Source organism: Gracilinanus agilis, chromosome 4 (genome assembly GCF_016433145.1).
Source record: "Gracilinanus agilis isolate LMUSP501 chromosome 4, AgileGrace, whole genome shotgun sequence".
NCBI classification, from domain to species: Eukaryota; Metazoa; Chordata; class Mammalia; order Didelphimorphia; family Didelphidae; genus Gracilinanus; species Gracilinanus agilis.
The window spans coordinates 385552313-385565523 of NC_058133.1; the positions used below are offsets into that span (position 1 = coordinate 385552313).

The 13211-nt window shown below is 35.2% G+C and overlaps 1 protein-coding gene across 1 annotated transcript in view; it reads left to right on the forward strand.

Moving 5' to 3' along the window:
• Nucleotides 1–13211, forward strand: part of LAMA2 (laminin subunit alpha 2) — a 625852-nt gene that overhangs the window by 314499 nt on the left and 298142 nt on the right. Inside the window, 1 exon segment of the mRNA XM_044676961.1 lies at nt 7261–7388. Coding sequence (XP_044532896.1) covers nt 7261–7388 — 128 coding nt within the window.

The following is a 13211-nucleotide window of genomic DNA, read 5'->3' on the forward strand; positions in this document are numbered from 1 at the left end:
TAAATCCAGTGATGTGTCCTTTTTTATCATGCTGCCTCACTGAAATAAAAATATTATATTATCTAATTCAGAATGTTTATCCTAGGAGATTAATGAAAATAGAAAATAATTACTTAATAATAAAAAAGGAAAAGCTCATTCAGCACTTCTAAAAGTTAATCCATGGGAGTTCATTGGATAGAGATCCAGTCCTATAGATGTGAAGGCCTGGGTTCAAATTTGGCCTCATATACTTCTGGCAGTGTGACCCTAGGCAAGTCACTTAATTCCAATTGCCTAGCCCTTACTGTTGTTCTGCTTGAAACAAATACCTAGCATTGATGCTAAGATGGAAGATAAGAGGGCTTTTTTAAAAAAAAGGAAATCCATGATGATAATCTACTTCAGAGATATCATTCCTGATAGATTAAATTGAACAATTTAGCATATTTATGTTAAATACCTAGAAACATCAAGGCATTGTGCATGGGGATGCAAAATCAAGAAAGTGTTCTATCTCATGAAAATTGCATGATACAATGAGCTCCCAAGTATAAAAAGTTGGATATAAAAGTAATTTCATGAGAGACAGATAGACAGATAGATAGAATAACACCAAAGGAGACCAGAAAAGGACTTGAGAAGAAAGAAGATTACACCTGAGCTATGTTTGGAAAGAATCTAGGGTTTCCATGAGGCAAAGTTAAAAAAGGAACCCAATCCTTACATGAGAGAACACTTGTGCAAAAGCAAGGAGGTAGAAGATGGACAATCAAAGTATGGAAGACAGCTTTTGTTGTTCAGTCATGTCCAATTTTTTAAGACCTCATTGGAGTTTTTTGGCAGATACTGGAGTGGTTTCCCATTCCTTTCTCCAACTCATTTTACAGATGAGGAAACTAAGGAAAACAGCATCAAGTCTTGGCAAGAGTCATACAGTTAGTAAGGTCTGAGACCAGATTTAAACTCAGAAATGTGAGTCTTCCTGACTATAGGACCACTGTTCTAATCGCTGCCTGTGGAAGACAGCTATTAGGTCAGTTTGACTAGACCTGGAAAGGGCAGAGAGAGGAATCATATAATTTAAGACTGAAAAGGCAGATAGCAGCCAGATGTGGAAAGTTCTACATTAATGGCTGAAAATTTAGAGGCAATAGAAAGCCAGTGTTTATATTAGCAGAATGATAGGGCTATATCTTTGGGGGATGATATGAATTTCACAGCTATGGGAAGGATGTGTGGAGGAAGTCCAGGCACAAGGTATTGAATTAGGGGAGAGATTGTATGAATTGTAAGGATTAAATTAAGAAGTTCAACAAAGTGAGGAGAGCAGTTTAACAGAAACTTTGTTTAATTTAAGAAGTACAGATAGAAAAATAGATAAGAGAAAAGAGAGATTATAAATCTTACAACCTATAGATATACCTAAAATTCCTAATAACTACCCAAAATTTCCTAAAACTATCTCTATCTTTTCAGGACAGGTTCTTCTGCCTGGCACACCAGACCTAATATATCCTACTCTTATTTATAAATGATTCACTAACTATCTAACTCCCTAAAATACTAGACAGCCACCACTCTCACTCCTTCAATCAGTTTTCTATAGCTGCCCAAACTGTCAATAGCTAAATGCCAGCAGATTCTTGCCTATGAGACAGACCTCCCACTCTCTAGAGATCCCAGAGGCAAAAGCCCCTCAACTCTTAGTGGTTGCTTCTCTTCTCTCCTCACTGACCAACTGTCCCCCCAACTTCCTGTCAGAGGGTCAGCTACTTCCTCTCCTCAGTCTTGGTTTCCCTGGTAACAGAATCTTCAGCTCTGGCTCACTGACTCCTCTCATTTCTGATCCACTAGCCTCTTAAGGAGACAGAGAGAGAAATCCTGCTCCCTAGCCTCTTAAGGAGACAGAGAGAGAGATTAAAAAAAACACCTTTAATAGAATGGATAGAATGGGACATGTGAGAAAGATGTAGACGTAGGTTATAGAAAGCATCATATTGGATAAAAAGGTGGAGGGGGAAAAAATGTTTCTGAGGTTATTCAGGGGAAGAGAGTCAGAGGAACCAGTTTTGAATTCTTATTTTGGCACTTACTCCCTGAGTGACCTTAAAAAGTCATTTAATATGTTTTGACCTCAGTTTCCTAATCTAAAAAGGAAGGCGTTGAACTAAATAGCCTCTAAGATCCCTTTTAGCCCTAGATCTATTATCTTTTAAAACTACATATTTACGTGACTGGGAGGTGGCTGGTAACCCCAAAAGAAATAGAAAAATCACCAAGGAAGAATAGGTTTAGGAGAGAAATGTAGTGAGTTGTATTTTGAAGATACTGAGTTTGAGCCACTCATGGGATGTTCAAGAGATATCCAGTAGCCTGATAGTAAGGTGAGTTTGTGATTCAGAGAGAGAATTGGGGTTAAATATATAACTCAGGAGTTACAAGCAGACCTATAATAATTGAATCAGCAGGTGCAGAAGAAATAACCAAGGGAGATTGTGTAAACAAAAAAGAGGTTCCAATACAAAACCTTTAGATATGTATATAGTTAATGGGTGGAAGGAGAATACAAGGTCCTAGGTTCAGATATGGCCTTAGACACTTCCTAGTTGGATGACCCTGAGTCACTTAACCTTAATTGTCTGACCTTACTATGCTTCTGCCTTGGAACTTACACTTAGAATCACTTCTAAGACAGAAGGGAAGGATTTTTTTTAAAAATAAAGATAGAAAAGAGGAGGCAGCTGGGTGGCTCAGTGGATTAAGAGCCAGGTCTAGAGATAGGAAGTTCTAGGTTCAAATTTGGCCTCAGACACTTCCTAGCTGTGTGACTCTGGGCAAGTCACTTAATTCCCATTGTTTAGCCCTTACACTACTTCTACCTTGTGACCAATACACAGTATTGATTGTAAGGCAGGAGATAAGAGTTGTTGTTGGTTTTTTTTAATAAATAAATGAAGATAGAATAAAAGTCTAGCATCCATGAGGAAATTGAGCATGATGTTCAAAGAAAGAAACCAAGGACTAGTTCATCTAGGGTATATTCTGATGACTTTTAAGTGCCCTGTAAGTGAAAGGAAGGTGGAGAGAATTCATTCCCCCTAGCTAAATGTTACTATTCAATTTGGATCATAAGATTTCTGGTGTGATCCACAAAGAGACCAATGTTTGAGTAGGGGAGAAAAAGAGATGTTTCACTTCAAAGATATTCTTACTGTCAAGATTTACACAGTCTTTTAGATTCTGATTATTATTCATGGTGTCTTTTTCAGTGAAAGAGAGATATTTTACTGATAGACTGCTTTTTTTCCCCCTTTGAAATATGTTTGGAAATGAACTAAAATATACTCATGACTTTAGATCAAAGCCCAGATCGAGCCCATATTAAAAAAAAATGATTTTAACTACTATCTCAAAGTAACTCAGGATCCTTTCAGAGCCTCAAACTGTCCACACAGGAAGATGATAGTATCATTCCTCATTCTTCTATTGATATGCATGATGGACATTTTGATAGGTCTAGTGAGATTTGGAAATACCTTTTTGCCTGAGGTTTGGTGAGCAATTCATCTTTTTCCAGTATTGATGTCTATTTCAGTAGGAGCAGGCCACTCTTTTATTACTGCAATCACAAGAAAAATTGTATTTTCTACATTTTTTCTACATTATCTCCATTGCCTATAACATTGCATTCAGAGGATGTGGGAAGTTGGTGTATGCTGTTTCCCCATTTTACCTTTTTTCATAGTTAGAAATAAAAATTTAAAAAAAAAGACATGAAATAACTTGGGACTTTCAATTAGGCAAGCTTCAACTGAGCTCTAAAAATGGGGCTGCTTAAGCAGGTAAAGAATATTTCTGATTCCAAAGATCCTTTTTGAAAGATTCCATTAGAAAATCCCCTTTTTGTTTTGTTAATTATACAAAAAGATAAGGAATGCTGGATTTGAAATCAAGAGAGTCTTGGTTTGACTTCTGGCTCTGTCACTACCCATGTGATCTTAAACAAATTATTTAATCTTGGAGGGGTCTCATTTTCATCAACCATAAAATGGGAAGCTAGACTTGATGGCCTCGATAGCCACTTAGAGGAATACATTCGTGCCTCAATAAATTTATGACTCATAGCCTATATAACATAAATGTTTGTGCCCATGACTCTCTAATATGGTTTACCTCAATATAGTGTTTTGTCTATATCTATTTTAAAGAGTATATACGTGTGTTTAGGCTGCTGTGTGGCACAGTGAAAAGAACACCAGGTCTAGAGTCAAGGAAAACCAGTTCAAATCTAGCTTCAGACACTATGAGACCCTAGGCAAGTCACTTGATTCTGTTCATCCCAGTTTTCTCATTTGTAAAATAAGCTAGAGAAGGAAATGGCAAACTACTCTAATGTCTTTGCCAAGAAAATCCAAAATATCAGATTCTCAAAGAGTTGGACATGACTGAAATGACTGAATAATCATGCCTGTGTGTAGACCAATATAATTATTATCATGAATTTATCACCTTTGGACATAAACAGTTCCAGAGCTCTCATGTGTTTGACTACTCCTACTCATCACTGCTCAAAGGATAGATTCCCAACTCTTCTGGGTAATGCTTCCCTGGGCACCTTTCTCCTTAGATGATACCCCAATTCTACCACCCTCCACCCAAATGTGTAACTATCCTCATCACTTATCACCTGGAATATTACAAAAGCCTACTGATGGGTTTCTCTACCCTCTACTATCCATCCACTACATAGCTAATAAACCAATAATCTGAAAGCACAGGCTTAATTGATCAAGAAATATCAGTAGCTCCCTTTTGCTTTTTGTCCTTTAAAGGTCATTGCAATTTGGCTGCACCCTATCTTTTGACAATGATTACATATTTTACACACACACACACACACACACACACACACAATGGGGCCTTTGTTACTCTCTCTCTAGACAGTATGGATTCTTCTACCTCTCTGTCTTTGCAGAGATTGCCCAGTGTTCTGAGAATGTTCTCTCCCTTCACATCTCCATTTTGGAATCAACCCATCAATACTCAGTTCAAGAATTACCTAACAAAAAACTTTTCCTAATCACCCACATGTTAGTGTTACCTACTCCCTATGCACCAAAATGATTTTGCATTTTGTTTACATAGATTTTTTTTAAATCTGGTTCTTTGTGTATGATTTTTTTTCTCTTATAATAATATAAGCTCCTCCAGGGCAGAATTTCTCTCATTTTTGTTTCCATGTCCTCAGTACCTCGCCCTTAGCAATTACTTAAAACAATGTTTATTGGTTATTATCTGGTCTTAGTTAGCTTAACTTTAAAAAGCTAAATAATTATATGTATAAGCCACTAAAATGAAGTTGGCATAAAATCTTACTAGTATCAATATTAATGTATAAATAAATATAGATTGTAGATAAAATATGATACCACTCTTCAAAAAGTATTCTCATAATGTTGTATCCTAAGTGACCTTTCTCTCTTAGAAGTTTGTTGGCCCTTGCCCCAGACATAAGGGCTAATTTTGAGATAAGAAACAAATCTGGAAAAAAAAAAAAAGCTTTTGGCACCCTTGCCCATTGCAATCATGCTATGTCCAATGAGCCATGAGCTATAAATTCCAAACCTAAGTATGGAGAAGAATGAGTCAGGGTTGGCTTTTCAGCACTAGAAATGGTAGATAGCATTTTTGTCTCCTAAATACCTAAGACAGCTTCATTTTCAGAGGTGTTCCTAGACCTCTAGGTGTTCAATTAAATATTCAGGTGATGTTAGTTTTATTATAAATACAGTTTGTTAGCACTGTAATTTAACTTTGGAGGCAACTCCATATAAGGCATTAAATTTTAAAACATATTTTACTTTTGAGATTCTCCTACTTTGAATGAGTACATTAGTCATCTCATCTTGAAGGGTTTATGTTGTTAAAAACACAATTTTATCATTACCAAGAATATACAAAATTATTAGTTATTAATAGAATTTCTCCAAATTTCAAAATAAATCACCTAATGTACCACAGAAGCCACAAGTTTCCATCAAAATTGGGTCAAGAATTTAATGTTTTTATTTAGCTTAAGAAAATTTACTGAACTCTGTCTTTGCTGACTCTGAATCCAATTCTATCTTTCTTTTCATATCACCACCTTATTTTTGTCATAAGCATCTAAAATTTTATGTCTCCTCAAGTAAATCTGACACAGAATTTTTATTTTCTCTTCCCTTTTCATTATGTTAATACTTTACATAAACAATTAAAGAATAATTAGGTAACCATACCTAGGATTTTTTTTTAGATCCTTGTACTTCGGTGTATTGTCTCATAGGTGGAAGATTGGTAAGGGTGGGCAATGGGGGTCAAGTGACTTGCCCAGGGTCACACAGCTGGGAAGTGGCTGAGGCCGGGTTTGAACCTAGGACCTCCTGTCTCTAGGCCTGACTCTCACTCCACTGAGCTACCCATAGGATTTTTTAAAATGGTGATGCTTTTAGTATTTATCACAATTCCTGGACTACAATAAGGACCTAAAAATACTTGGGAGAATGTAATAGGAACTTGATAAATGTTTGTTGACTTCCAGATCGGCAATAAGAAATTCCACTTCTCTAAAAATTTATCTTATATAAGTATATAGTCTGGGCTTTCATTGTCTATAAAAACTACTACTACTAATGATGATGATGATGAGCACTTAAATATCACTGTAAGATTTATAAAATATTCATTTTATCTTCAGAACAATCCATTGTGTTATCATTATCCAAATTTTATAGATAAGGAAACAGCTAAATCTAGATTAAGAGACTTAGATCTAATAAGTATCTGTATCTGGATTTGAATTCAGATCTTCCACCCTCCAGGTACAGAACTTGGGCACTGTAACACCTAGCTGCCTAAACATAAGTAAATTCATTATTTAAATATCCAATTACAATCTAAATAAATGTTCTATTCAAACCTGCATGTAAGTAAACCCTATCTAATTCATTTCCTTAACATAAATGACCAAAACTGAGTCAAACAGAAATTTGTATAGTAGCAAATAAAATAATTATTGATATCACTTTTAAAGAAAAAGAAAGCATGACAAAAATATCATTTCTAAGTTGAATATTCTCATGTCTGTGTTATTAATAATGGAATAATGACCATTGAATATAGAATACTTAATATCTCCCTTGCAAAGAACATTCTAAGATTTCTAAGATTCTTTTGGTGCTCCACTTTGATTATTTTTGACACCAAGTTAATTTTTACCATAATTTTTCCCCTGCCCAGGGATGTAAAGATAACACAGGTGGTCCATATTGTGATAGATGTCTTCCTGGTTTCTATGGTGATCCTTCTAAAGGAACAGCTGATGACTGTCAGCCTTGTGCCTGCCCCTTAAATATACCATCTAATAAGTAAGTAATAAGACTTGTCTATGCTGTTGCTTTGGCATCCAGTTTCTAAATTATAATGTGGTTGATATTTGTGGGAGGAGAGAGGGAGGGGTAAAAGAAGTGTTCATGTAAAAAACTTCTATTCTCTTTTTTGCATGTATAAATGAATTTTGCCTTTTTTTAAAAAACGTATTGATTTGTTCATTCTAAAATGAATTATGATTCTAAATTTATTTTTTATCTTAAATATGTTTAAAAATATTCAACTCCTTTAAGCAGTTATTGATATATTTCCAAATAGCACAAACAATTTCTAAAGAAAATCAAATGTGTATTCCTTATTGCATCTAGGTTGTGGCTTTTAGTCTGCATTTACCTAATCAAAAGAATTTTAACTGTAAAATATTTCATTTCAGATTGTTTCTGAATGGATGTTTTGTGAGCAACAGTTTCCATGTTTATTTGCTTCACCACCATCAACAGTGTATTTTCTGATCTAGAAAAAACAACCTTGAAATCAAACTTCACACAGTGTTTCCAGTTAAAGATAAAAAGTGACCACCTATTATAGAAGAAATAGCATTAGTTGGTCTGCTAAGGATAGCATTCACTCATATACCTTATCTCCAATAAAAGAATCTAATCATAAGAACCTCTCACAGGGGTCCATAACCGTTTTTGCATTATGAACACATGGTACTCCCTGGGGCAGTTTGGTGAAGCCTATAGAACCCCTCTCAGAATAATGTTTTAAATACATTAAATAAAACACATAGGATTCCAAAGTAAGCCAATTATATTGATATGGTTATCAAACTATTAAATCAATAACAATAAGAGGTTCCCAGACCAGAAGTTAATCACTCCTAGCTGTTCATGTTCTTCCCCGCTGCACCCACCACCATTATTTCTATCAGAGGTTCAGAGGTTTGGGGACATGTCTAGAAAAAAGTATTTTTTAAAAATGGTTCCTCTAAGATGCTTGGAAAGCTGCCAGATGATTTCCGATGCTTCTTTATTTGGGTAACGTGGCAAGCATAGTCCTTGAGGCATAGTAGTGCTGAGAGAGATTGCTTTTCTTTTTCTGAGTAGAACTGGTCTCTTCACTTGGTATGCCCATGCTCATCCTAGAATATTTTGGGAGAAATTTACCTCAGCAATGACAGAAATTAAAATAATAATGCCACGCATGCTATTATTCAATTTATTTGGGGACTTTTTTTTATCTGAGCTGTTCAAGTCTATATCTTATTCATTTCATACAAAGCACTGTGCTAGGTGAAGAAGATCAAAAATCTACATCTCTTTTTTAAAAAACAATAATCACAGCCCATTTCTTCATAAATAAGAAAAGAGGATATGAATAACCTTTTCCATCTATAAATTTAAAAAGTGAAGCTTACAAATTATCACCTCCCAATACAATGTGTGTTGGGAAGGGTATGATTATAGTTATACAAAGTATTTTAATTAAAAGGGCTTAAAATTGCTATTGTATGGATATTTGATTTACATATGAAAATCTAATAGTCTGAAAGTTTTTTGTTCTTTTGTTTTTTAAACAACTAAACAAAAGAAAAAGGTATGTTTAATGAATAAATCAAATTATTTTCTTTTAAACTATTCATTTTGTATGATTACTGCAAAAGCCTGGATTTTGAGCTTTAGGTTATCTAAAATTTTTCCATTTCATATATAGACCAGACTATAGAGGAGCAGAAAAACTATACTCAAATTGCTCCAAAGATTGAAAGGTTGTTGTGACCTCTGGTTATGTGTATCCTGCTTAGTGACAGATTTTCCTTGGTGATTCATCTATTTAGTTCATGTACACAAATCTTAGACATAAAAATATTTTGGTTCCAAATTTCAAGGATTATATTGCTATATAAATCACATATCTGAGGATTTATATAGTTATAATTATTGTAAAATAGGCATATAGACAAACATTTCAATTTTACATGTAATTGGGGTTCATCTTAGCATACCCCAAAGCTGGTCCCTTCATTTTAGATCTTTGGGGCATGTGCAAAGCAGAGCCCTGATTACATACTCAGACATGCATAACCTGCATTAATCATTTTACTAGAGTATCCACTATTGGCCTAGCACTTTCATAGGTGATGTATATCTTAACAGAAATAAACAGAAATACTATATCTACAACTTCGTACAAAATTACAAAGGCTCGGTCCATATTATGGACTTTAAAATACCTATACATTCAGCATTATGTAATATTATTAATAGCAATAAAATAACAATAATAGCATCATTAGTAGCCAGCACTTAAGAGTAGTTAAAAATTTGCAAAGTGTTTTATACATATTATAGCACTTGATCCTCACAAGAAAGCCCTGTAAAGTAGGTACTATTATTATTCCATTTTTCAGGTGAGGACACTGAGGTTAAATGACTGGCACAGTGACATAATAAGTATCTGAGAGAGAATTTGAACTTAGAGCTGTCTCTCTCCAAATCCATTTGTCTAACGAATATGCCACATAGTTGTCCAGGTATGGAGGAAAAAAGCACTCAGATTTTAAAGTGCCTTTTTTCCCCTAAATGTTCAATTTCCTCCTGCTTGAGTATAGAATGAAAGAGATAGAAAGTTTTGGCCTTTTATATATGATCAATGACTCAGTGCTTAAACTAGAAATTTCTTTTATTACTCAAGAGTGGAAGAGCCTTGTTTTGGGCAGAGGTATATTCTCCTGGTCTCTGAAGTTGAGTCTAGAGTCAGATACCACAGGCTTAAATTTGCCACTGACTATCTATTGTTTGTCATTTAACCTTTCTGGGCCTCAGTTTTCCTATCTGTTAAATGAGTGAGTTTGCCTGGATGATCTCTCAGTCCCCTCCAGCCAAAGCTATATGATTTACTAGCTCAGAATACAAATGAATATAGAATAATAGACATGGTAGATGACAGCTATATATTTTGATCAAATATCATATATACACCTATCCAAAATGGTACCAGGAATACAATAGTCCTTCAACTACACTTACTCACTCTATTACAGCAGCCAAGTTACTATCTCTGAGCCTATATTTACTCATCTATAAAATGGGAATAATACTTACTGTACCTACCTCACAAAGCTGTCAAGAGGCAATAAATTATAGAAGGCATTTTGCAGCCTTTAAAGTACCATATTTATTGTCTGCTATTATCATTATTCATTTAAATCTATAGTGAAGAAATAAAAGACATATTTGGGTCATCTAGGTTCTTGTAGTATCTTTTCTATTTTTTCCTTTTTTTTGAAATTATTTTTTTATTTTGAATATTTTCTCCCAGTTACATATTTCATGTTCTTTCCCTCTCCCTCAATCCCCCCTAACCCTACTTTAGCTGATGCACAGTTCCACTGGGTTTTACACGTATCATTGATCAAGACCTAATTCCATTAGCATTTAGTGTCCACATCCCCAATAATATCTCCAACAGCCCATGTGTTCAAGCAGTTTTTCTTCTGTGTTTCTCCTTCCACAGTTCTTCCTCTGAATTATAGTATCTTTTCAATCAGACCACTTAGACATCTCTCTAATTTTCCAATGCACAAAAGTGGCCTTACATGTGAGTTGAAGAACAGGTAAAATTAGAAATAAATATCTTAATTTTTAAAAGTTTTTTTTTTTGCATTTTGGACTAAAATCAATCAAAAGAATCCCAAGCATTTCTTATTTCTTTATACATTTCAAATAGTCAAATAGAACTGTGTTTTACATCACAAATGGGGATGTTTCCTGCCATGAGGCAGGTCACAATCCATCCACGACTACCCATCATATGTAACTCTTGTCCAAGTCCTTCCAAAAGACTACCATCCACTGAATGGATTTCATTCTTTCCTCCCTTTATCTTATCAAGACAAGGTAGAAAGAAAGGATGCTATATCTAGAGTTGGAAAAGACTGTAAAGGTCTTCTAGAGGAGAAAATTGAGGCCCATGGAAGCTACATGATTTATCCAAAGACTCAAAAGCAAAATTTGAATCCAAGACTTTTGAATAACCAGTTCTCTTTATTGTATTGTCTGACCCTATAGAACTGTCCTGCCTTTAAATCTCACTACCCATATGACCAACCTATGTTATTTTATAAAAGAATCATTTTCTCCTGATGCCATTCTTTACTCTTTTTCTTCTTGATTCCTTATTTATCACATGCTACAGTTGACAACACTTCACCAAACACCCTTTACTAATTGCATTTAGATGCAATTTGGTTTGTGTACAAACTTCTAAATGGATCTGCATGAATAGGAAAAACAGAATTCTGTTGCTACAAAAAAAAAAAAAAAAGGATGCTTTTTCTTGCACAGAAGATAACCCTCTCCACTCCATTCACCATTTGGTCAGGAATTGGGGCAGAGTGGGGAGTTGGCCGATCCTTCACCATTTAGCTTCAGACCAAAATCCACCAAGGTGCCACCTGTTACTTTTCCACATTTGAAGAAAGAACCTTCTGGGCCAGGACCTCCTGAGTCCTACATGGCATTTTAGTTGGTAATCCAGGAAGTGGCACTCTTTCCCCCCAAGCCTGCCAATGAGTGCTAATTGACACTTCTCTGGAATGACTATGTAATCACCAGCAATCTCCCTGCTCCGCTTCTTCCTGTCCCAGCACAGTGAGCTGTATATTCTGGCCAAATCCAAAGTCAAAATCACTCCATTTTTCCAGCCTAAATTCGCAGGGGAAATTATCCTCATTCATGATTATCTCCTTTCTTTCTCCCTCTGTGAGTATTATTATTTTCACTGTTAGGGAAATGTCATATTCCACCTCAGAGATGCCTACAATTTCAGTAGTAGGGGGAATAGTTTCTCAGTTACTATAGAGCAGAAAAGATTTCCTACGCTGAGTGGTTTTACTTAAATGCATCCTGTCTAACTTTCATATTTGCAAAAACTTTAAATGGGTTCTTTATCATCACTAATTACAGGCCAGCAGTTTGGAATGAAGAATAAGGATCTGGATTCCAGTATATCCTCTCCTTAAGGTCTCAGTTTCCTCATTTGTAAAATGGAGATAATATCTACCCTTTATTCACAGGGTCAGTAGAAAGGGGGGAAACTATGTAGCTTTAAAAAGTGTGAAGAAAAATTTACGAATAGGAATTTATGTCATTTTGGTTTTTGTAAACCTAAGTAAACCAAATGCTCTCCTGAAAGGTCTTAATTCTTATTAGAATGCTTTACAGTTTCTTATGAAAAATAATTAGCAATCTGAAATATACTTCACTAATGGCATTCCATAAATATTTCAGCAGCAATTAAATGCTTATGGAAATACCCTTTGGCTGGAAGTTTGGGAACCACAGCCTAGGTTTAGTTTTGCTACTAACTAGTTCTATGACCTTGGGCAAATGACTGCATCCCCAAGGCTTCAGTTTCTTCATCTTTTAAAAAGAGACTCCTGGGCTCATATATTTGGAACTGAAAAGAATCTTTGGGATCATTTAGTCTAAATGACTCCTAAATATTAAGTGATTTACCCAACATCACATAGCTTTTAAATTGCAAGGCTAGGATTCAAACCCAAATCCTCTAGCACATTTAACATTTACCATGTGCCACCTTTTATATAAAATCTTCTCTAATCCCTGAAAATGCTGATGCCCAAATTACCATGTATGATTTTGCATGTACCCATCTTTGTCTACAATCTCTCCCAAGATAGAATGTAAACATCCCTGAGAATGCTGCACAGTGCCTAGAGTTACTTAATAAATTGTTGTATGACTGATAGCTACTATCAAGGGTGGCATCGGAACCTAGATATAATCTCTCTCTCTCTCTCTCTCTCTCTCTCTCTCTCTCTCTCTCTCTCTCTC